Genomic DNA, 26,121 nt, shown 5'->3' with positions numbered 1-26,121 from the left:
CCCTGCATCAAGAGAATCAAACATTACGCCAAATGATAACACAAGGAGCATCCAGTTCTTCTCAGACAGAGGGACCATTGGCTCACACAACACCCATCAAATTCGACGGCGATCCTAGACGGGTGGCAGAGTTTTGTAACCACTGTAGGATCCATTTCCTCTTCAGGTCCACGCACTTTAACAACGATAGGGTCAAGATTGGCTATATCCTGGGGAATCTAACTGGGAACGCATTAGCTTGGGCAACCCCGTTTGTGGTCACGAACAGTCCTATTTTGAATGACTTTGCTGCCTTCGAAAAAGCCTTTCTGGAAGTATTCCAGACGCCGAACCTGGCCTCCGTCGCACAGAATCAGTTGATGGACTACAAACAGGGAAGCAATGACGTCATCACCTACATCAGTCGCTTCCGACTTTTGGCTACCGACTCTCAGTGGCCTGAAATTACACAGAAAACGCTGTTTCGTCGAGGCCTGAGAGAGGAGTACAAAGACGAATTACTCCACATCCCCGAGCCGGAGAGTCTTCAACTCTTGATAGATCAAGTACTTCGTATTGACCAAAGACTAACCGAACGAAAGGCTGAGAGACGTCGGTTTGACAGAAGCGGTTCCCGGACAACCAACTCGCCTGCTGGTTCATTTGGATCAACCGAGTCCGGATCTGAGCCCATGCAAGTAGGCGCCATGAGAGGGCCTTTGTCGGAAGAAGAGAAGAAACGAAGGAGGTCTTTGCGTCTGTGTCTTTACTGTGGAGCAGCCGGGCATTATCTGAGTATATGTCCTTTACGTCCACAAAAGAAGAAGTCGGGAAACTAGGAGACCTGTCGTTTATAGGAAGGGCAACGACAGGTCCCATCTCCTCCTCAGACCCTTCGGTTATTTGTTCCATTCGTCGGCCCATGCAACCAGTGGTGCTACAGACCCTAAAGGTCAGGATTAAATTACCAGACAGAGACCTGGAGATATCTGGTCTGCTGGATTGTGGGGCTTCCAGCAACTACATCGACGAAACATTCGTCGCCCGACATAAAATACCACTCGTTTCCAGGCCTACTCCCTTGTCGGTGGAGCTTATTGATGGTACCCCCTTGTCTTCGGGGCCTATTAACCAGTTCACGGTCGGATTGGCTCTTCAGATTACTGATCATTACGAGGAACTCTCCTTTGATGTTATTAAGTCACCTAACTACAAGATGGTCCTAGGTTTACCATGGTTACAACATCACAATCCGTTGATAGACTGGAGAACTCAGACTTTAACCTTTTCCTCCGAAAGGTGTGCTCAAGGATGCAAGCTATCTGTTCCCACCATGACCGTTTCGACTTCTCTAAAGACGGACAACAATGGGGTTCATCTATGTTCCACGTCTCTGGTTCCACAGGTATATGCCGATTTCAAACAGGTGTTTTCTGAACCCGGCAACATACCCCTTCCTCCACACCGGTCCTTTGATTGCTCCATTGACCTGTTGCCGAACCATGTCATACCTCATGGGAAGTTGTACGCGTTGACCCGTGACGAGAAGCAAGTTCTTCAGGCATATTTATCTGAAAGTCTAGAAAAGGGGTACATTGCACCGTCAAAGTCACCTGCAGGGTTTCCCCTGTTCTTTGTAAAGAAGAAAGAAGGCACGTTGAGACCCTGTGTTGACTACCGACAGTTGAATGACATTACAGCCAAGGACCGGTACCCGTTGCCTTTGATACGTAGTATCCTTGAAACCCTGCATACTGCACGAATTTTCTCCAAATTGGACCTCCGTGGAGCTTATCATTTGATACGCATCAGGAATGGGGACGAGTGGAAGACAGCTTTCAAAACATCTTTTGGGCACTTTGAATATCGGGTTATGCCCTTCGGCTTATGTAATGCCCCCGCTGTTTTTCAGCGATTTATGGACCACATTTTTGGTGACCTGTTAGGATTATCCGTTTGGGTTTATTTGGATGACATACTGATATTCTCTAAGTCCTTGGACGAGCATGTGGAACACGTTCGTGAGGTCCTTCATCGACTATCCATCAACAATTTGTTCGCCAAGGCAGAGAAATGTAGCTTTCACCAGACCAGTATCGAATTTTTGGGATTCATTATCAATCAAGAAGGAGTTGGGATGGATCCCAAGAAGGTTCTAGCCATACAAGAATGGAAACACCCACACGATATCAAGGCTCTCCAACGATTTTTGGGGTTCGCAAACTTCTACAGGCACTTTATTCCACATTACTCGCGGATCTCGGCTCCCCTCACCAGTCTTACCAGCAGCAAGATCGCTTTCGAATGGAGTCCTGTAGCTTCCCAGGCTTTTGGAGTATTAAAGTCGGCTTTTATGGCTGCTCCCATCCTGCGCCATCCCCAGGAGGACTTGCCCTACATTGTAGAGGCCGATGCTTCCAGCTTCGCGGTCGGAGCAGTCCTTCTCCAGAAAGATCCAGCCACGCTAGTGGAACATCCAGTTGCCTATTTTTCTCGCAAGTTGAGTCCCAGCGAACGAAACTACGCGGTGATAGAAAGGGAATTGTTGGCCATCAAGACCGCATTCGAGGAATGGAGACATTTTCTCCTCGGAGCCCGTTTTTCTGTAGAAGTGCAAACCGACCATCGCAATCTGCAATATCTTCGCTCTCTGCAATGTCGGACTCCTCGTCAAGCCCGGTGGGCCTTCTTCTTCTCTCCATTCGAGTTCCATGTCACTTATATCCCGGGAACTTCCAATATAAAAGCAGATGCTCTCTCCAGGTCCTTGGAAAATGTTGATGGGACGCAAGGTCCTGAACAGCCATTGATTTCTCCTCGCCATTTCCTGCTGGCTTTGTCCTCTCACCTTAAGTCCATCGCAGAAGCCACTCGGTTGGACCCCGAAAGAACATCCCTTCTTAGTCGTCACTCAGTTTCTGAACGAGAGGGACTCTTGTTTTTTCAGAAGAGACTTTACATACCTAAAGGAGCCATTAGGAGGGGCATTTTACATGGATTCCATGATTCACCCATAGGAGGACACCGTGGAGTCAGAGCCACTCGAGAGTTGGTTTCTCGACAGTTCTGGTGGCCAGGTTGGGCGACTGAGGTCCAGAAGTACATCGACAGCTGTCCAATATGTGCACAGTGCAAGGTTCCCAGAAAACGGCCATTGGGTTTATTAATGCCCACTGAAACAGCTCTCTATCCATGGCATACAATCGCTACTGATTTCATTGTGGATTTGCCCCCATCTGAAGGTTACACCTGTATAATGGTGGTCGTAGACTGCTTCACTAAACTGGCTCATTTCATCCCATTTCGGAAGATCCCTACAGCTACCCAAATGGCTTCGGCGTTTCTGCATGACATCTACCGGCTGCACGGCCTACCAGAGAAAATCATATCGGATAGAGGAACCCAATTCCTTTCTTCATTCTGGAAACAGGTATGCGGTCATCTAGGAATACATAGAGCTCTAAGCTCAGGCTACCACCCACAGACCAACGGGCTGACCGAAAGGACCAATCAGACTTTGGAGGGGTACCTCCGTTGTTTTTCTAATGCCACACAATCTAACTGGAAAGATGGACTAGATCTGGCCGAGGTTTCATATAATAACACCGTCCATGCTTCCACCGGAGTCAGTCCATTCTTCTGTTCCACTGGTTTACATCCTCGATTGATGCCCTTTCAACCCATTCCTTCTAGTACTGTTCCTTCTGCTGATGATCTAGTCAAACACATTCGGAATCAACAAGAACTGGCAAGCAAGATCCTAAGTGAGGCCAAAGATCGGATGAAGAGACAGGCAGACAGGAAGAGGAGTGTAGAACCCGACTTTCAGGAGGGTGACAAGGTGTGGTTGTCCTCAAAGAATTTGCCACTCCGCAATTTGCCCGTCAAACTGGCTCCTCGTTACTTGGGTCCCTTTGTTATTACCAAACGGTTGTCCTCCGTATCCTTTCGCCTACGCCTACCCTCTTCCTGGCATGTACATCCCGTTTTTCACGTGTCCCTGTTAAAGCCCTATGTGGTCGATGCCTATGGCCGCACTCCTCCCCGTCCGGCCTCTGTCCTAGTGCAGGGTGTCCCGGAGTTTGAGGTACACGAGATCTGTGATGCCCGTTTCCGTAGAGGGGTGCTCCACTATTTAGTAGACTGGAAGGGGTACCCAGCCTGTGACCGTACATGGGAGCCACGCCAACATGTACATGCACCCCGGTTGATACGTGAGTTCTATGTACGGTTTCCCTGGAAACCCGGAGCTCCGGGCCTTCCTGGGAGGGGGCATAGTGTTATGTCACACGGGAAACGGGGGTCTGCCGCTCTCTTCCCCTCCTGGCGAGTCTACCCGCGCATCTGCTTCCGGGGGCTCGCCGGGAGGGGAGTGGCGGGCTACAGGGCTGGCGGCCTTCGGCGCATGCGCGGAAGGCCTCTCTCTCGGCTCCGCGCATGCGCCGTGGGCCGAACTCATCTCCCTAGCGGGGCTTGCTTCTCAAGCCTCGTTATGGGTCCGCCGGCGTCCGGAAACGGAACGGCTTGCGTCCCAGGCCTTTCGGGCGCCGTCGGCCCATAAAAGAGGCCGCAATTCTCAGCGAGTCGCGTCTCAACGCGGTTCGCTTCGCTTGCCTCGTTGTTCCTGCCTCTTACTTACCAGCGGCCTGTCCTGGGCCAGCTTGCCTCCTGCACTTACCTGTGGCCTGTCCTGGGCCAGCTTGCCTCCTGCACTTACCTGTGGCCTGTTCTGGGCCAGCTTGCCTCCTGCACTTACCTGTGGCCTGTCCTGGGTCAGCTTACCTCCATTCTTTACCCGTGGCCTGTCCTGGGTCAGCTTACCTTCAGTCCTTACCTGTGGCCTGTCCTGGGTCAGCCTATCTCCTGCCCTTACCTGTGGCCCGTCCTGGGTCAGCCTACCTCCTGCCCTTACCTGTGGCCTGTCCTGGGTCAGCCAGTCTCCAGCCCATACCTGTGGCTTGTCTTGAGCCAGCCTGCCTCCAGCCTTACCTGTGGCCTGTCCTGGGTCAGCCTACCTCCTGCCCTTACCTGTGGCCTGTCCTGGGTCAGCCAGTCTCCAGCCCATACCTGTGGCTTGTCTTGAGCCAGCCTACCTCCAGCCTTACCTGTGGCCTGTCCTGGGTCAGCCAGTCTCCAGCCTTACCTGTGGCCAGTCCTGAGCCAACCTACCTCCAGCCTTACCTGGGGCCTGTCCTGAGCCTGCCTGCCTCCAGCCCTGACTTGTTGTCGGCACTGGGTCTGCCCATCTTCAGACTTACCCGGGACTTGCCCAGTACCAGCTAGTCTCCAGCTGTTCTCTCTCTTCCTGTTTTGCCTACCTCCGAACCTAATCCTGCAAACCTCTGGAACTATCAGCACCAACCGGACTTTCTATCAGCTGTAATTCCTCACTGTTACATTGGTTCCGGAAGATTCATGATATCTACAATCGGCTCTACCTAAAACTACAGTGTCACCATCTTGAGCCATCAATCCTCGAGTCACGCTCATCTGGACAGTACTTATCGTGACATTGGGGGTCGGTCCACCCTTCACCCAGTTCCTCTTTTGGGTGGCGGAGGGGCTGATTCCTCGTGCCGCTAATTCATCAGTTCCTGGACTCCAGACTGGCGACCTCAGCAAGACCAACCACCAAGATTACAGGTACGCGGTCCTCTCGGGCCGATCAGCTTAACACTTGGGGGGCTTTGACGGTTAAAGCCCCTTCATGACAATGGGGATGTTGGTAGGAAGTGACTCAAGGAGAAAGTTCAGTGATGTAGGAGGGCCTGATGTAGAGGGTAAGTGGGTAAGCAGAAAGAGAAGGGTAGGAAGGTTGGTGGGGAAGGAGTAGGTGTAGGTTTTTGAGATAGGCTAGAATGGGGCTATAGGTAACCAACATATAGTAAAACACTCCCAAAACAGGGATGTTTCTTGGCCCTGTGAGAAAACAGCAGCTCTGTGGTGAGAGCAGAGTCATTGGGTCAAAGGATCCCATTATGTGGAGCCAGGAGATAGGCAAAAGGACAAGCACTGCCAAGACCTGGCATGACCAGGGAATCTGACCGTAAGTCCTTTCTGGCCCCATCAAGTCCAAACAGGGAGTTTCTCTTTGCTACTGTTGGCCTTTAACTGCGGACACCTGTGTTGGTTGCCCAGGGAAGACTCAATAACAAGGGAGCAAGTGTGACACATGACTCTCTGGGAGCCAATCGGAGTGCTCAAGATGGCTTCCTGCCAGTATGCACAATGAGGTTTTGTGTTCGCACCCCCGCCTTCATGGCCTTAACATCCCAATCCACATGCTGTAACTCACTCCTTACCTCATGTGTTACCCTAACAAGTACAGGACTCCATTTCTACCTTGCTAGGTTTGCGATGCACGAAACCCAAAAACAAAAAAACAAATTGTATGTTCTAAGCATATGCAGAACGACCTCAGACAGATGAAACACTTTCTTTCTTTATTGTTCCTAAAAGTAACTAATACATGTATTCTGTACAGAATATTTTACAGGGAAGGAAATTTGTTTTCTCCTGTTGCGTTTGCATGTGCATGTCAGATCCCCACGAAAGTTTGGGAGAAATGGGATGGATTTAGGCCCATGGGCTGTAAAGTTACCTACCAGTATGCCTGCCAGTCACGCTTGAGGTCATGGAGTGCATTCATGGTAATTGTCCTGTTGAGATTGATAGGAAATGGATGAATGAACAACAGTTCAGCTGGATGGAAGCTATTGCAGGAGATTGTTACAAAACAATTTATCACAATAGTACATTGGAAATAGTAAATATATTTCAGGGTTAAGGGGGTGATTAAAAATTACTGAAGTAAACCATCCTGCTGCTTCACATGAAAACAGAGGGCATGCATTTTGCAAGAGATAAGAGGGTGGACGGAGGCTATTTGAGAAAGAAAATAAAAGGGACTATATATGTCGAGCACACCGAAAATGTGTGTTATAACAGGGATTTCTGTTACCCAATTTAATTGTACATTTGTTATGGTCCTCGGAATGATGAATGCACCATTTTGAATCTGTGACTTTGTATTTGTATTTATTTGAAGAACATGGATGTCCTTTTCGTTCAGAAATGATTTACAATGACATATTTACAGATGGCAGAGGCATTCCCACGAAGGGATCATGTACAATAGCACATAGATGATAACAAGTGATGAGCCAGTTTGTGAAGGTGTAATAAATACGTGGGGTATATACCAGGGACAAAACAAAATAAACAGAAAAAAGTACAAAGAAGAAAACAGGTGACATACAAAGCTAACATTAGCCCAAGGGGGCAAGTGCTTTAAACTAACAAGGAATACTATTTAACTACACAAAAGTACATTATTAAGCATTGCTGGAGGCAGTGGTGGGGTCAGAGGGGAGGATAGGGAAGAGGGCAGGGGGGCTCCCTCTTTAAGAAAGTGAAGTTTAAGCTGTGCTTTGAAGAAATCCACAGTTTTAATGGCTTTGATTTTTATGGACAGCGGGTTGCAATGGAGCGGGGCGAGTAGACAGAAAGAGCGGAAGCGAGAGGAGGCACATGGGGTGTATGGGACGGTGAGGTTAAGTGCAGAGGAGGATCTTCTGGGACCTTTTAAAATCCCATCTTAAGGACTATCTTCTTTCTGTATGATTGTTCATTTTATACTCTTAAATGGTACTGTATTATCTCTATTGTATAGCATTTAGGATTGAAGTGCTATAAAAAAATCAATAAAAATAAACCAAAATGAAAAACGAGATGGTATGTAAACAGAGATACAATCAGGCTGGTACTGCAAAGCAAGACCATTGAAGCTCTGTAGACAAAGAGGAGGAACTTGAAAAGAGAGCAGGTTGTACATGGAGAAGCAACCATCATGTTGACGGTAGGGTGAAGTGGGGGAGGATCTGGGTAGGTCGTAGAGTGTTCAAGGAGCAAAGTTCAGGACTATGTCTAGTGGCAGTGTAGAGGAAGGCCAAGGAGTAGGCCTAGGCAGTAGTCAAGTTTGCTGAGCATGAGAGTCAGAATTAGGATTTGTATTGAGTGATTAATAGGAAAAGATAGGAATTTTCTCGAATGCTGTGGAGATTAATACGAGCAGCAGAGGCAGTGGTTGTGATGAATTGGTGCAGTCGTGGGTTGCTAGCAGAGAGGACCACAAAATTGTGAGCCCTGGATGATGGCGCTACTAAATACAAGATCCCCTGTTAAACACACACTAGATGTCCATGATTTCTTCCAAGAGCTTATGATGGACATCATGTGTGTAATGGGAACGTTGCTCTCGGACGTGCATGACCCCATAATTGAACAAGTAACCCCACCTGGGTACTGTTTTATTGGGAAACATCGGGAGAGTGGGTCGGGAGGCGGTATTGCCATTATATGTAAGGAAGAAGAACAAGTTATTTACCAACTGGTAACGTTCTTTCGAATGGATGTTCCTCCAACGCATTCCACATCTTTGAAATGTAATGTCCACAGCTGTGCACTTTGGAAACTTTTTTGGCAGAGGGCGTCCTGCGTCGACGGCTTCGGGTTCATGTCCCTCGAAGGCCTCCGTTGAGGGTGACATCACAGGATGTTATAAATAGGACGCATGCGCCTGTATCTTCAGTTTAAGTTTTTTCCCCCAGAACGTGTGGCACCAGTCTGATGCCTGCTGGACTGCACTTAGCCTTGTGGAAAACGGAAACTGCAATCGCATAGGAAATTCTCCTGAGGGGCAGGCTGGGAGGGCGATGTGCAACACGTTGGAGGAACATCCAGTCAAAAGAACGTTACCAGTTGGTAAGTAACTTGTTCTTCGAATGGATCGTGTCTCTAAAGCATTCCACATCTTTGATAGACTCCCAAAGCAGTACCAGTAAATGGAGGATGGAAAAGAATTTAGAGTACCCAATTAGATTGTGGAATAAAGAACCGCCTTCCCAAAGGCCATATCCTGACCATAGATTGTATCCAGGGAATAATGTTTTAGAAATGTATGGATTGAAGCCAAAGTAGCGGCATCACAAATATTCGTAATAAGAACACCCCGCTGGAGGGTGGTGGAAGTAGCCACGCCCCTAGTGGAATGAGCTCTCAACCCTTCAGGAGGGTCTTTACCCGCCAACCGGTAACACTCCGTAATGGTAAGGATAATCCACCTGGACAAGGTCTGTTTGATAACAGCCTGGCCCAATCGGTGTCAAGCATATCCTACAAAGAGTTGATCGTCCACAGATCCTGGACATCCTAGAAATGTAAAAGCTAAGAGCTCTCCTAGGATCCAACCGATGGAGATGCTCCTCTTCCTTACCAGGATGAGGAGGAGGTTAGAAAGATGGAGGAACCACCTTTTGACTCAAATGATATTCAGAGACAACCTCAGGTGGAAAAGAGGGACGTACTCGCAGTACAACCCTGTCCTTGTGAAACACAGTAAAGGGTGGCTTAGATGAAAGTGCCTACAATTCACTCACTCTGTGAGCGGAAGTAACTGCAACCAAGAACACAGTCTTGAAGGACTGTAATCTCAAAAGGACAAGAGTGCAGAGGTTTAAACGGAGCACCCATGAGAAACTTCAAAACCAAATTTAAATCCCAAACCGGCACCTGAAAGGGTGACGGCGGAAATACATTAGTCAGTCCTTTAAGAAACTGGGAAATCAAAGGAATCTTAAAATAAGAACATTCTTCAGACGAGCGCTTAAGGATAGACAGCGCTGTTAGGTAACTTTTAATGGTACCCACTTGAAGGCCCTTGTGGGCCAAATAAAGCAAGAAAGACAAAACCATAGGATGGAGCACTGAAAAGGATCAACATTGAGACCACTGCAGCAGTGCCAGAACTTATGACAACGGTACAGGGATTTTGTTGCAGGCTGCCTGGCCGAAAGCAACGCCTCCATCGCGAATCCGGGAGGTCCCAATCCTTATACCTCAACCTTTCAGATACCAAGTGTGAAGGTTGAGAGTCTTGACCTCTGGATGGAGAACCTGACACCCCTCGCACGAGAGAAGGTCCTCTCGGTGGGGAAGATGGCCTGGAGGGCAGATGGACATTTCCAGAAGGTCCGGGTACCACGCTCTCCTGGCCCAATCCGGAGCAATGAGGATCATGTGGGAACCGAACCTCTGTAACCCCCGCAACACTTAAGGAAGGACGGGGACTGGAGGAAACGCATGCAGAAGTGGGAATGACCATTCCACCACGAACGCGTCACCTAAGACTCCTCTTGGAGGAAATTCCCTTGAGCAGAATCTCTCTCACTTCTGGTTGACACTGGTGGCAAAGATATCCACTTGTGGGGTTCCCCAAAGGGCGAAGATCTCCTGAAGGGCTCCCTGAGCCAGCTCCCACTCATGGGAGACAGCGCTCTGCCTGCTCAGAGCGTCCGCCGCTGCATTGTCATCTCCAGCCAGATGAACTGCCGAGATCGAAAATTTCCTGCTGGATGGCCCAGAACCGGAGCTGCATTGCCTCTCTGCACAATGGAAGTGACCCTACCCCCCCCCCCCACTTGCTGTTGCGGTAATGCATGGCCACTCTGTTGTCCGTCATGATCAGGACATTCTTCCCCTGCAGGGAAGGCAGAAACACCTTCAGGGCTAGGCGGATGGCCCTCAGCTCTAACAAATTGATGTGGAGTCTAGACTCCGAAGGAGATCAACGACCACTGGCAGTCAAGTCGTTGGCATGAGCGTCCCATCCTAAGAGGGAAGCATCTGTCACTACCATCACCTCCGGCCACGGTTGCCAAAACTGTTCCCCCCCACATCAGGTTCCCTTTGTTGGCCCACTACAGAATATCTTGGGAGACCGAGAGTGGAATCTGAACGGGATCCGGACTCTTGCCAGAGAACTGTGACCACTGCATCTGGAGAGCCCACTGCAGGGATCTCATCTGCAGCCGGGCCTCTGGCACCAGAAAAATGCAGGATGCCATGAGGCTGAACAACCATAAGAATTCAAAAGCCGGGAGAGTTTGGACATGTTCAAACTTGTCCACCATCTGCACAATGTGATGAACCCTTACCTTGGGAGGCAAACACTTCCCCAAGGACATGTCCAACACAGCCCGATGTACTGGAGCTATTGGGAAGGTGTCAGGGAGAAGCCCAGCTTGTTGAGGGTGCAGCAGGTGACACTGAGATGATCCAATGCCAGCTCCGGAGAGCACGCCCGGATCAGCCAGTCGTCCGGGTAGGGGTAGACCGGAATCCCCCCTCGCCTGAGGTACGCTGCCACCACCACCATGAGCTTGGTGAAGACTCTCGGGGCGGAGGTCAATCCGAACGGCAGGACCCGAAACTGAAAGTGCGAGTCGCCAGCCGCAAACCTCAGGTACTTCCTGTGCGCAGGATGGATCGGCAAATCGAAGTAAGCATCCTTGAGGTCCAGAGACACCAACCAATCGTGAAGTTGAAGGGCCTGGAGGACTTGAGAAAGAGTGACCATCTTGAACATGTCCTTTCTGAGAAGTTTGTTCAACCAACTCAAGTCCATGATGGGTCTCAATGCCCCGTCTTTCTTTGGGATAAAAAAAATAAGGGGAATACCATCATCCCTTGTTCCTCTCCGCTACAGGCACCAGTTCTATGGCGTCTTTCTCCCACAGGGACAAGATTTCCCACGCAAGGAGCGGATCCGGACTCTTCAAAGAGTGGTTCCCCGGTGGATTGTCATGAGGCCGCCGAAGGAAGGGAAGGCACACTCCGAGAAAAAATCCCCGAAGGTGCCGAAAGCGTCGAAGGCTTCAATGTTGAGAGCGTCGACAACCTCGACGTCGGGAGCGCCTAAGGCTTCGGCGTCGACACAGGTGTCGACAGCGCCGTGGGCTGGTATGACGGCAAAGCATCGACGTCCGAGTCGGATGGACACAGCGCCGCCTGAGTCGACGCCGGCATCGAGCCCTCCATAGGTAGCTGCGAGAGGACCGAGACCTAGTGATACGTCTCTTGTGACCTTTCGATTCCTTGCCTGTACGGGACCTCGATGGCTCCTGATGTGTGTCACATCGCGTACCCGAGCCCGAAGGCGTGCAAGCCACGGAACAAGACCGATCCTGGCCGGCTTCGTCAGAAGGCGTGACCGGACCCGTGTCCTGCGAGTGAAAAATTGCCATCAAGGACTACTTAAATGCCGCTCATTCCTCCGGAATCACAGACTTCGAAGGGCACGTAACCTTCATCGAGGCACCATCCTCCGAGGAGGACGGGGAAGGCGACCGGTGACGGCGCTTCCTCGAGTGCCAGGACGAGGAAGACGAGTGGTGGGAACCACTCCGGGACTGAGATCCTCAGGAATCCTTCCGACGCTGAGAGTCGCCCCTCAAGTCGTCGGTGGAAACCCCTTTGCACTTTGACTTTGAAGCACGGGACTTAACAGGTTTCGGGTCCCTACCTACCTGGAGCTTCCCCTTCTGCTCCCGCAAGGCCTTGGCAGTCAGCGACTGGCATATCGAGCAGTCGTTGGTGTCGTGCGACTCGCCCAGGCACCACAAACAAATGCGGTGGGGGTCGGTGGGCGACATCTTTGACTTGCAGTCCCGGCAGGTCTTAAAGCCAGACGGGTCGAAGAGAAAGACATCTTCTATGAAGAAAGCACACAAGGTGCGCCGAGTCTCACAAAGTTAACACGTTCGTGAAAAAAACGGAACTGAGGCTACGGACGCCGTGCGTCCTATTTATAACATCCTGTGACGTCGCACTCAATGGAGGCCTTTGAGGGACATAGACCCGACGCCATCGACGCAGGACGAGCTCTGCCGAAAAAGTTTCCGAAGTGTACAGCTGTGGACATGACATGTCAACGATGTGGAATGCCTTGGAGGACACAATCCATTCGAACTAGGTATTTGTGAGGTCAAGACAGATTGTGAAGAGTGTGAAATTCTGCACTTGAAATTGATTCTCAATTTTAATTTTAGTATACATTTCATATTAATCTATAGGCCACCCGGAGATCCGGGAAATTTTTATGAAAACCATATAAATGCGTTATCCCCCTTGCAATCGACTAACTCTGATATTGTATTGCTAGGAGATTTAAACCTTTGCAAGGGTAATCCGAAGGATAAAAAAAGCATTGGAGCAATACAAAAACACTTAACACTTAAAAAATGATAACATCACTATCACAGCAGCACTACACAAGGGGGTCTATGGAAAAGCGTAACTGTAGGGAAGCACTGTGATGGGAGCAGTACTACATGCACAAGGGGTGCAGCTACAGTGCCAAAGCATCAAAAGTACATCTTGCAGTAGGAATACAGAACACATGTGACAGCAGAAAGACTATATGCACACTGCATACACAATGTGACAGGAGGTTGACTCTGCATCGGATGAACTGGCAAAATTGAGACAGCCACAGTACTACAGAAACTTTGTGTAGAGAAACTGCAAAGGAGGCTTGTATCAGCTACAAAAATGGGATATCACATATACCATAATCACCATATCTACATCACAGCAGTGCACTAGCAAACAATCATCAGACCCAGAGCAAGTGCTCTTCTCCTCTCAACAAAAAAACAGTAAACTTTAAGCAAGCATACTACCCCTCTTGAGCAGTTAAACATCACACTCGTAGCAGACTACCCCTATCAAACAAATGTTCCACTTGTAGTAAGTGCACTACCTCATTCATCAAAACCGCTCTCACACTCACAGAAAGTGTAGTATCAACCTTCACCAAGCAACTATCCCTCTTCTAGCATGCATGCTATCCTTCTCCACCAATCCAGTAGCACATATAGGAGCTCAATTTGCTCCATAATGTAATTTGGCGGTGGGCAGCTGTTAGGTGTAGACATACACGTAGGCAGCACCCCGCCGCCAAATTTTGATAATTTGCATGGCGTACATACTCATGTATGTCGCCTTTTGCCCTGCACATTTGCACTCCGCAGTACAACTGAGTAAACGTTGCCTACCATGCTTGTATGCTAGGCAGCCTTTACAATTACAACTACATGCTGCCTACCAAATGCCGGGACATTTGTATGGCGGAGAGGAAAGAAAGCGGCGAAAACGCTTCTTGCATTCAGCTTCTCCTCTCCTGCATACAAATTGTTGAAAATGGGGCCCGACATTAATGGAAGACGTAAAAACCTTACAGATGTTTTTTACACCTTACATTAACGTTACGCCCAAATGGAGCATGAATTCCATAGTGACTGAACTTCCCATCTTCGCTACACGCATATCACAGACATTGTAAGTCCACTACCACTGTTCAACAACCAAACATCATAATGTGAGGCATGTAGCAACTGTCTTGAATTCTATTATTTGTTCAACTGCTTTTCAGGCTTTGGATTAGGGTTTGTGTTCTCTATGCTTTTGTGCCCAAACCATTGTGAGTTTTGTGATGTGATAATCGTCTGCTTTAGTGTCGGCATTAACTAAGCTAGGGCAAACTTCTTGTGAAGCGTGCGTGAAGGTTCGTTCTTGACTCTGCTACAGGGTAATTTGACAATCCTCTGTGTGAGTGTGGCAGACCTTTTAAGGTGCAGTTACTGCAAGCAGACCTGCAGAAATGTAGGGCTGCTGTGGACATGTGTGTAGGGGATACCTTGTGTCCCCTACACACTTGCTTGTAATTAAACCCCTTAGCATCGGAAAAAGCAAAAAGCCCACAGCCTTTGTTGCACACAATTGACTTTATTTAATCAAACCAATACGAATCTAGGTAGCAACGCTGTCTTTCCTGGCACTTAGTGTGGATAAAATGCACTTATCAACTGCAGGAATAGTACTCTGAACAGGGAGGGGGCTTCCTTGATAGCCACACTGTAATTTGAACTAGGCTACAGAATGCACTAAAATAATAGTATTTCACGTAAAAAAATAGATTATAAAGATGGATCACAGGTAAGTATATACTATTTAGCATTAGGCTGAGTAATGCAAATAGGCCTCAAAGCATGCTTGTCAGAGATGTGTGCTTGTTTAATTAATTTGCCAAGAAGCAGCAGCATCACATCACGATCACAGGATTGCACGGTAGAAAGCCTACAATATTTGTTACTTTCGAGGTCATAAAACAGAGCTCACGAGAGCTGTGGAAAGGCAATGAATGCACAATCATTTTATAATTCGGGATATTAATTTACGAAGCCTGATCTACTGATGGTTTCTGAAAGCCCATGGCAGTTTCAAATTGCCCCCAGAGTACATTTCTGCCCAGGAAGAAGGTCAAATAGTTCCTAATGTGCAACATTAACACAATAACTTGTTCTAGGTTCAAGGCTCTGACAGTGTCATGGTAGAAGACGTTCTCATGAGAACGTAGATGAGATGACCGGGAAAGATGAATAAAGATCTGCTGGTTATCTCAAATGTTTCACTGACTTGGCACTATGGTGCGGGAATTGTGGGTTGGATTGTGACATAACAACATGAAGCTAGGGGTGATGTGGTAAGGTTTGCGGGACCCAATCATAGAAGATAATGTATGCCCTTCTATAGGGGTAGGATACAATTTCACCAATCAGCTTCTTGTGGGGAGACATTTAATGTTGCAAATTGCTTGATGTTAATTAGTTTAAATGATAATAAAATCTTTTGATTTAGGGGTGTTTCTTTGACAGCGCCTTTTCATGCAGTTGTGTTCTGTATTCTGTCTGAATATTCCTGTCCCAACTGCGTCTGGGGCCCTGAATAAAACTGCGGTACTCTGTGCCTGGCGTACACTCCTTTTTGTCTACTTTTGTAATTTTTTACTGGTGAGTTCAGGGGCAACCCCCTGAGCATTTTTGGAGGCTGCAGCGAGATATATAAGCTTTCCCGACCAGGCATGGAGATTCCAGCTGTACTCCCAGAGGAGTGCGGGATATTGCTTGCTTATGAGTTCAAAGAGCTAAAAAATCAAGGAGGCCTGCGGATGCCGAGTTCCCAAAGGTCCGCCTGGTCAGAGCGCTACCTTCCTTTTAAAAGGATATGCGAGTGTACACCCAGGGAGAGGGAGGGTTTATTTGTATGGTGTATAGGACGCATCCTCAAGAGGTGGAGGATGATTGGCTGTAGTAGTCTTAGATTTTAGGTCCATTTATCCGATAGGGTGTAAGTGGGTGCTGGCACATCTGCGCTAGAGCAGAGGGTTGCATAGTAAGTGGCGGACCTTGTCAGAAAAGAGTTGTGCATAGTGCAGGATATTGGTATAGTTGCGTGATTTTTTTGTATTAATATGGTGTTAAGACGGATTTCTGAACTCTGTCCTGGTGGCGCAGAAGTTCAGAAGGCCAACCTAATTACTTGGAACAGGGTAACCTCTGGACAAGCCAGACCAATCAAGGTAGCGATCGCGGCGGTCAAGACTAGGTCTCAAGAGGGGTGAGGGTGACTGAAAGCCCGCAATGAGCACACAAAGCAAGAGCGCTTACAAACTACTCCAAACAGTTGTTATATCAAAAATAGATACACATTTATTTTAAGGCCTTTAAAACAATGACCGTAGCGAGAAAATCACAATATCACAATATTAAACCAACACATACCATATCAACACAATATATATACAAATACACAGTCGCAAGCGTTTAAAGCACGAAATATGTAGTCCACCTGAAAGGAAAGGAAAACAGGCAGTGCGATAACGCTTTAGACTCAGTTCGCCTTCAGAGGCACCTAACTAGATGGAAGTCCGAGCCCTGCGAAGAGTGGAGCCTTGTGCTCAAAGTACCTGCCACGCCGGTGCCAACGGGCAAAAGGGGAAGCTCTTCGGAGGAAGTCAGGCAGTTCGGGTTAGTGCACAGCAGAAGGAGAACAGGTTCCGCAACTCAAGCGCAGCCTCCACAGCGGGCAGAAGCAGAGCGCGAGTACGGCCAAAAGGGTGCTTTTTTTTCACAGCAGGGAAAAGCAATGGGATACTGCAGGAGGGCGACCAGATCCTAGCTAAACTACTCACCGGTCCCCGAAGCAAGCAGACCCAGGCTTCTCCACGTTAGTTTCAGCAGCTGGCAGGTTCAGAAGAGCAGGGAACGCCTCGTAGTCGTGTAGAGCAAAAAGACGTCCCAATCGACGAAACAAGCACAGTTTGTTGCCGCAGCAGGACAACGGAGCGGCCGTGTGTATTCGAGCCAAATGTACACTCCTCCCTTCAGACTTGGGAACGCCAAGTGTACGAAGCGTGGGAGAGTGACAAGGACTCGAAATACAACACAACCTGGCGGCGGTTACAGAGCAGGACTCCCTTGTAAGCTGGTCAGTCAACTGGATGGCCCAGAGACACTTCCGAAGGCTTACTTGGCAGGAGATGATGAAGTCGCCGGGAATAGCTGTTCCTGCTATTCCAAAGGTCGAAGCACCAGTACAGGCCTTCTGGTTCGATCAAAGGAGGAAAGGGTTTCACAGGACGACAGCAGTGCAAAGGAGGATTCCTTCAGCGGGTCACCAGCGATTCCTCGGTCCAGCCTCTTGGTTGCAGGATACTTGGCTCCTGTATTCCTTCGTTCGTGAGAACTCAGGAGATCGACATGGTAGTGGTGTTTCCAGCCCCCTCTTATCCACGGTTCCCTTCGCGCCAAAACGGAGGGGAGCCAATGGGAGATCCGCTCATCAACACACCTACCATACGTGGACCAATCACGGACCACGGTGGTCCCAGGCATTCACACCACCCTAGACTCTCTGGCACCCAGGATGTGTATTGGGACCAGACATCCCAGCCCACACCCTGGAGGCACACAAACGACATGTAGAAGCCCGCGAAAGCAACCACGTTTCGCGGGAAAGTACATGCCCAAATAAGGAAGGCCCCGGGTCGCCCGACCTGGGGAAGGTGAAGGGAGCAAGACGGTCAGTGGACAGGACAAAGGAGCCTCGTGGTCTGGCCATTTTGGGAGCCAGGCCACCATTTTGGGTTCAGTGCGAAAAACGTGCTCAGAACGCCAAAAGGAGCTCAAAATAAACAAAACGATCGCTGCCACCATTCGAGTCCCTGAATGACTTGCACCGATCAAATACCATCCTAAAAGAGTATCTAGGGCCTGTAGAAGGCTAGAGACCCAAGAGAGCTGTAACTTAGCTTACAGTGCCCTCTTGTTTCATGTTGCACTAAAGCCGCAACATGATAGAAGAAACTACGGGAAACAGCGTTCCCCGGTACTGACTGTCTTAAGGGCATGTCAGTTTCCCCGTAAGAAAGGAGCGAAAGCCCAGAGGAGTGCGGCAGAAGGCTGCACTTCTCTGGCAAAGTCAAGAACAAGGTGAAAAACAACAGCAAAAAGTTTAGGGGTTGCCACATGGAAGGAAAATTACCTACAATTACGAAATCTTTCCTAACATATGGGTTAGGGAGTTTGAACAATAGAAGAAAAAAGAGGAAGAGGCATAAGGGCTAGCATTTTGTTGGGTAGTAGCAGTTTGTTGTGGTAAAGTGGACGTTGTGCAGTTTTTGTTTATTGTGGCTGTGGAGATTATGGAAGGGTCACAGCTGAACTAACGTGTAAATATTGAAGGAACTCTGTAGTGCCTGAAGGAGGCGCGGTCGAACAAAGGGAGGAGCAACCGCACTCTCAGTATGCCAACATACAGCATTGTTCTTAAAGGGGTGGGCTTGTGGAGAGGGCCGTTTATGTACTAATAAAAACGAACAGGACGGGTATGTGGAGAAGGCCAGTGTGACTGAAATAGGGTGAATGAGTCAAGCAGTAAGTATAAGATTGAGTGAGTGGAAGTGAGTGAATGAATGAGGATAAAAATGTTCAGGTTTAAGTAAGAAGAGATAAGAAGAAAAGGAGGAGAGAAGAGTGCTTTCACAATTACGAAGAGGGTGCGATCATGTCGTCCCACTGGATGGATGCACCCCTTGACCACATGGGCAAAAAGTTGCCCCAATATCGTGATAAAATACTAAAGTACCACTTTCAGTGGGAAACAACACTGTTGGGAAGTGTTATCAGGAATGACCCGGGGAGGGAACATTTGTTAAGAGTATTATTGACAGTATGTACTCATACCTGTTGGTTACTCATAAAAGAGCCAAGCTCAAAAAGAGGCAAGACATATTAGGGCTCTGGAAACTGTACGAAGAAACTAAAAAAGAAACCGAGAAGGGGAGCGCGCCACCCCCTCCCTATGCAATGTACCCACTGTCGAAACCAGCTGCGGGATATACAAATCCTAGGCCATTATCTCAAGATAAGGAGGGAACAAACAAAAAGAAAGAGGAGTGCAAACTAACTATGGGAATAATGATGAGAAGGGGAGAAAGAAATATTTAGTGGACATTAAAAAGATCACACAACAGCAACTTGACTCAGTGTTGAGGGAAGCAGAAAAAGCAAAGGAAAGGGAGATTGATAGTGACCATAGGGATGAGGAATTCGACACATGCAATTTAACAAATGTAAGCAGTGGAAGAATAACAGATGAAAGAGAAGAAAAGGAAAGAGATGAATCATTGGGGGACTGGGGAAATAGGCTCCGGAGTTGCAAGACAAGAATAGCAGTTGTGAAAAGACCACAGCAAGGGAATAAACCCAGAATGCAAACGCAGGTGTTTGTTTTGCAGAAAGCAAAAGGAGAGGTGCATTACGTACCTTGGCAGACAATGGACAGGAATAATTTGGTCTACAGTTTACCTTTACTAATCGCGGGAGCGAGTAAGTTGATTTATGTTTTTGAGAAGGAGACAGCAGGCATTCAACTGGCCATAGGAGACATTACAAGTTTACTGGTGGTAATGGTGGGAAAATGAAGTGACAAAATCTGGCAAGAAGTGGGTTGGAACACCCTTTAATAATTATCGAGCACAAGTGTGGAAAGCTCTGAGAGAGCTGTATCCAGATACATCAGATATGGGGTCAACATTAGCATGTAAAATGAAGCCAGATGAGGACCCCGCAAATTATATATGGTCCATCGAAGAGATGTGAACACAGGAAAAAGAACTGTCCTGGGATGACAAAATACCTTTGTTTTATCACATCTTAGTGAGGGAACTCCCCGCGGATGTGCAGGATGACCTAGAAGAGATAGTTGGGATAGAAGCAAGAGGATGGCCTAAGATACAGGCAACTATTGGGCACTGTTGCAAACTAAAGCAGGAGAAAGATAAATAGATAGCAGACAATACAGTAAAAGCAGAAAATAAAAAAATTGCTAAAATAAGCATGGAAGGAGCAGTGCTCATGGGACCAGTTGTTGTCCCACCTGTCCAACAATGGGGGCTCCCAGTGGTAACACAGCAAGGAGGACACATGCAAGCACCTTATTATCCGCTTTGAGGGAAGAGGCAGATGCAACAACAGCCAGCATTTGCAAACACATAACATCCTGGGTTTTCATATGCAGGAGGAGTAAACAATTACATGGGACAGTACCAGACAGGAAGAGGATATTATCCAAGAGGAAGGGGAGTGAGGTACCGGGTATGGGGCCATGGTTCGGAGGACAATGTTTTGCGTGCAGCAACTTTGGTCATTTTGTCCGAACATGCCCACTAATTGCGCAAACTGGGCAGCAAAGAGTGCAGCAACAGCAGGCATATATGCAGACACCTCGACAGATGCAAGTTATACCACAGCAGCAACTACAATTGCTGACCACACAGACACAGGTTATACCAGCCCAGCAACAAGCACAAGTGCAAGGTGGCGAGATGGTGGGAATGCAAGGTACAGTGAGCATACTTCAAGCACCAGCACAGACACAGGTGCAAGAAAAAGTAACGATACTGGGACAGAATGCAGTGTGCCCCAATAAACAGAAAAAGTGGTGGGCGGCAATCCATTCACATATTCTGCAAACCCATTTTCCCAATAGGGGTGGCCATGGGAAGTGTGAGTGTGTCCTGTCTGGCAGTAGCCGAAGACCGCGAAGAGGAGCCTGAGGTAGCAGTTCAAATCGGACAGAGGGGATTTTCCTTTCTCATAGATACTGGGGCGACCAGATCATGTACAAAAGAAGAGGGATTTCCATTATCCAATAAATATTTGGACACACAAGGCTTTTGGGGGACAATTTTGAAGGTTCCTCTGACTAAAGATTTGCCATTAACAATAGGGATGCAGCATATTGTAGCACCATTATTGTATTCAAAAGACACACCTATCAACATTCTTGGAAGATACTTGCTAAGCAAACTGAACGCCACAATTGCTTTTTCAGAGAAAGGGGTGGTGTGCACCACTACTGGGATGTACCCAGCAGGGTGGCAGTGTTGATACAGGCATACTATGCACACAGCACAATGATAGGCATACCCACACACACTCGGGTGCTTTTGTATGGGGTGCAGGTGCTGCTGTGATGGATACCAGTAATTGAAGGGAAAGTGTTTCAATTGTCCAATGAGTTTCTGTTCAGACCATGGTGCCCCTCCACCATTACTTCAGGCAAACCTACACTGCTACTGAGAGGAAGTAGTGGTGAGAAAAGACAATTATATAGGTTGCTACTGATGACGACAACGAGTGGCGATAAATCCTATCCATTGATCCCATCCTGACAGGAGTAACATACACAGAGTTGTTTGCTACCAAAGACGATGAGGAGGGAGAGGTAGTTCTTGAACTGAGCATATCATGTCCAGTGCCCATAAAGGAAAGAGCAGTGTCTCAGACAACACTTGGTGAAGAAAGAAAATACTTGCAGGGGGATCTGGAGAAAGTTCCAAGGGTCCTATGTGCGAAGGTACTCCATGATGTGGGCATACTGAAAGGGGCAGAGGCAGTTCACATTAAAATAAAAGAAGGAGCTCTGTTGCCACGAGTAAAGCCCTCTCCCTTAAAGCAGATAGGGCATGTATGAGAGATTGCATGCCCTATGGCAGAAAAGTATGATACAGGAATCCACATCACCTTACCATACAGCTATCTATCCGATCAAAAATTCGAAGGGAGGGGCAGAGCGTTTCATACAGGATTTATACCCCCTTAACAACATTATCAAGGTCGAATACCCATTAGTTCCAAGACCCACAACAATTATTTGTAGTTTTACAGCAGAGGCACACTACTTCATAGTTGTACATTTGAAAAATGCCTTTTTTCGCTATTGCCCTGTATCCAGACTCCAGGTATCTAACCACGTTTACGTATCACTGGACCAGATTCGAACATACAGGAATGCCTCAAGGGTACTGTGAGGGACCCAGCATATTCAATAGATTAATACAAATGGATTTGAGTAATTTACAGGTTGCAAGCACAGTGTTACAATGTGTGGATTACCTTTTTGTGTGTAGCACAACATGGAAGGAAAACAGAAATAATTCAGTGACACTACTGGCATTGCTAGCTGATAAAGGGTACAAGGTGGACAAAGACAAATTGCAGTATTGCCAAGAAGAGGTAGTTTACTTGGGTCAGATTGTGTCAGCAGATGGTAGAAAAAAATAACACAAGAGAGAGTTGAGGCAATATATAAAACACCCAGATCAAAGACAGTGAAAACAATGCATCCGTTTCCAGGGCCGTGCAATTATTGCAGGTCATGGGTTTTCGATTACTCCACTTACACCAGTCCATCACTGCAAGCACTAAAAGAAGCCCAGAAAACCAAAAGCAACATAAAATGGACAGCTGAAATGGGTGAAAACTTTGACGAACTTGAACACGAGTTAGCAGATGCACCAGTATTGGTTGCACCCAATTACAATGTTTCCCATTCAGAGGGCAAGGTGATGACAGCTGTACTTACACAAAAGAAGGGACAATGGACACAAGCCAATGGCCTATTACAGTGTATCACTAGATTTAGTAGTGCATGGACATTTCCCATGTGAGCAAACATGTATTGCTGCTACATTAGCAATTGAGAAAGCTTCCACAATTACAATGGGGTGTCCGGTAATTTGTACATCGAATATGCACTCTTCACAATATTAGAAAGGACCAAATCAACATTGACAACTCAGAGATCTTCGGTGTACTAAGTAATAATGACAAACCCTGCAATAGAGGTGGTAAGATGCAGAACAATAAACCCAGCAGAATTCATTGCAGAAAAAATGGAGGAGGGAGATTACATGCATGATTGCGTTGCTTGCATAGAAAGGAGTAAAGGTAACCCCCTGGTAAAAGAGGAAATGATTCAAGGGGGGGCATGATCTATATTGATGGAAGCTCACGTATCGACCAAAGTACAGACAAAGACATTCTGGTTCAGCAGTAGTGTGACACAAACATGAATACACAAGGAAGAGGAGTTGATTGTGTACTCGCAGACACGATTACCAGCACACTACTCTGCACAAGCAGCAGAATTAGTGGCATTAATTGATGTGCTAAATATCTCAGAGGGTTAGACGGTTAACACATTTTACGACTCTTCATATGTAACGTCCACTGTGCATTCAGGGCTAGCAAGGTGGGAAAGGAGAGGGTTCAAAAGAAGTGATGGCACACCAGTACAGCATGAAGCACTGTTGACCAACATATTAGAAGTGTTGTCACTCCCAGTAGAATTGGCTTTAATAAAGTGCAAGGCCCATACAGGAGGGCAGGATTTCGTTTAATTGGGTAACGAAAAAGCAGACAAAGCAGCAATAGAAGCAGCATATCTGCCAGAAGGGACACATGTGCTGTTCCCTGGCGAAGGAGAAAAATACTTCTTATGGCACTGATTAAAACTAGCAGCGCAGAAAAAAAGATGCAATTGCCCGAAAATAGTAATGCAACCCCAATAGTACAAAATAATAGAATTGCAGGTTGAAACACCAGATGGTGAAAAAGAGGATCTTCCTTGTCCTCAACAGATTTAAGTTGGTGGCATGATAGCAGGGGCAAGGTGGTAATGCCAGAAATGTTGTTGGCACTAGAACAGCTCCACTACCCTGCCCACGTATTGACAGAGCATGTAGCTGCGGGGATTCGTGAAGACTGGTTTGTGCCAAACTTACAAGAATGTTTCTGAATTTGTAAATAATTACATGATTTGCCAAAAGTTCCTACCAGGTCACACTTTAAGAGTAATATGGGAAACGTTGCTGCGCCCGGAGCGGCCCTTCCAAGACTTGCATATAGACTATGTCGATATGCAAGAAAGATGTACCTCTTACATATACATGCTTGTATTGGTGTGTCCATTTTCAGTTGGCTTGAGGCTGATCCCTGTGCCCATAATGACACCCGTTCAGCTGGGAAATTCTTGGTGAGGGAGGTGTTCCCAAGGTGGTGATCCCAGATGAAATTCGCTCTGACAATGGTCAGCATTTTACAAACGATTTGATTAAGGATATAGTGGCCCTGTTGGGGATAAGGCATAAATTGTGCACGGTTTATCACCTAAAAAGCCAACAGTTTGGTTGAGAAGATGAATGGCCTATTAAAAATGCACCTTGAAAAGCTAGCGCACACTCTTGGAAAATCTTGGTTGCACTGCTTACCTCTTGCACTTTTCGCTTTGCGCAATTCACCTGGAGGAGATCATCTCACTCCACATGAGATTGTTATAGGTTGTACAATCTCTGATGACAATTCCTCTGCTAATATTCTGGGGGGAGAGTTTCATATGTATCTCACAGACCTTACAAAATCACTTCAATATCTATCCCTGCAGAGACGGCCGAGAGTTCCGGCAGAGCAAATAAGTGATCAAGGAGGACAGTTTGCTGCAAGCGACACTTCTCTATCCAGGGGACAGTGTGAACATAAAAAAACATGTCAGGAAGTGGAAAGAGGAGCGCTTTACTGGTCCTCACACAGTGACTTACGCAACACTGACTGTCGTAAAGATTGAGGGATGCCGAGAATAGGTTCAAATCACTGACGTGCGCAAAGACAAAAGCACCGCCTCCCATTGAAAAGGGGAGCGGAGCACAGCATAATGGGAAGTATTTGCGAACTTTCATTTACTTTCTTTTCAGCTATAAGACTTTACAAAAGTCCAACAAGTGGAGAAGGAGGGGGATCTTTTCAAGACAAATGACGAAAGATTTCCACATTTTGGATTATTTTTATGATAGTGTGTATTAGTACGGGACTAATATGGTTATTATGTTTTGTGTTTAACGGAAACATTTTGCATTGTTTAATAATAATGTGAAGAGAAACAAAAGAAGTGTTTAAAATGGGGAGGAATTCAATCATGACGCAAGAATTTTTGGAATGTCTGGTATGATGAAATGTTACAGTTGGCAAGAGAAAGAGCAAATTTGCTCACTAATTCCACACATAATAGGAGCCCCCAAGCTTTTTCTGCCCCACGCTGTACCAAATGAGGAAGCAGGATGCTTGATGCTCCTATCCCTCATCAAAACTAAGGGTCTTTTCCAAGGAACTAGTGTGGCTGTCCAGTGGGTGGATGAAGGTGAGGAAGGTTATGCAGTCAACTATGTGCAATTAAATAGCATGGCCCAAAAGAGTGAAACCAAGAAATTGATAATAGAATATGTAATTGAAGGCCCTAAAAGGGGGGAACAAATGGTTAAAAAGCACCAACGACTGCAGTGTGTAGGTAAGGAAGGACATAGCATTTCCTGGTGTCATACAAGACCATTGATGATATGAAGGGAGCAGTGTGGTACGGTGGCCAATGAGATGGGGGAATAATGCAATGTTGTGCTGAAGGTCTGGTGAGGTTTGAACAAAATGTGGTCTCTAAGGTGAATGACAGTTGTAAGGCAGTTTGGGGAAAACACATACATGCATTAACTTGGATACGTGAAATGCATCAACCAATATACTTAAAGGGCTTTACACAGTTCCCTTTGTGTTTCAGGCCCAGTGGGTCCATCTATGAGGGCACTTACAATGGCTGTGCGAAGCTAATGAGGAGTCCGGCACTGATGCAGGGGACAGCAGCTATCATGGATGTCTAGGCGGCCTGTGGATCGAAGGCCTACATCCATCTCCCTCCTAATTGGGGCGGTCTTTGTGGGCTTATCACCCTGCACAGTCCTGCCCTGGTGGTGCCCTCAGTCAGCAACAACAATATGGGGCTTTCATTGAGAGAAGAATCAAGCTGTTACATCTTCCCTTACCTCACCAACCCCAACAGACTGGCTGTGATTATGTGCATTGTCATGTTCAGACTGGACTATGCGAACTCCATCTGCTTAAGTGCACTGGCTTAAAAACTTAAACTCCAAAGAATCCAAAACACGGCCGCAAGTCTCCTTCTTGCACTAGGATGAAGGGATCACAGCTCACCTGCTTTCTGCACCCTTCACTGGCTCCCTATTGGACGAAGGGTCACTTTCATAGTCCTATGCATCACCCACAGAGCAGTGCA

General features: G+C 47.3%; 1 protein-coding gene across 5 annotated transcripts in view; it reads right to left on the bottom strand.

Annotated features, from left to right (window-relative positions):
- The window catches only part of LOC138473098 (prominin-1-A-like), a 1,012,351-nt gene that overhangs the window by 26,556 nt on the left and 959,674 nt on the right, over positions 1-26,121 (bottom strand). For 3 of the 5 annotated variants that reach the window (XM_069611612.1, XM_069611613.1, XM_069611616.1), the window contains one exon: positions 6,585-6,638. The exons of the other annotated variants lie outside the window; for them this stretch is intronic. In XM_069611612.1, coding sequence (XP_069467713.1) covers positions 6,585-6,638 — 54 coding nt within the window. The remainder of the gene's footprint in view (positions 1-6,584; positions 6,639-26,121) is intronic. 5 annotated transcript variants of the gene reach the window in all.

The sequence above is a fragment of the Ambystoma mexicanum genome, chromosome 8 (assembly GCF_040938575.1).
Source record: "Ambystoma mexicanum isolate Mex_15411 chromosome 8, UKY_AmexF1_1, whole genome shotgun sequence".
NCBI classification, from domain to species: Eukaryota; Metazoa; Chordata; class Amphibia; order Caudata; family Ambystomatidae; genus Ambystoma; species Ambystoma mexicanum.
The sequence above is the reverse complement of the archived record's forward strand: the minus strand, read 5'-3'. Positions and strand labels throughout refer to the sequence as shown.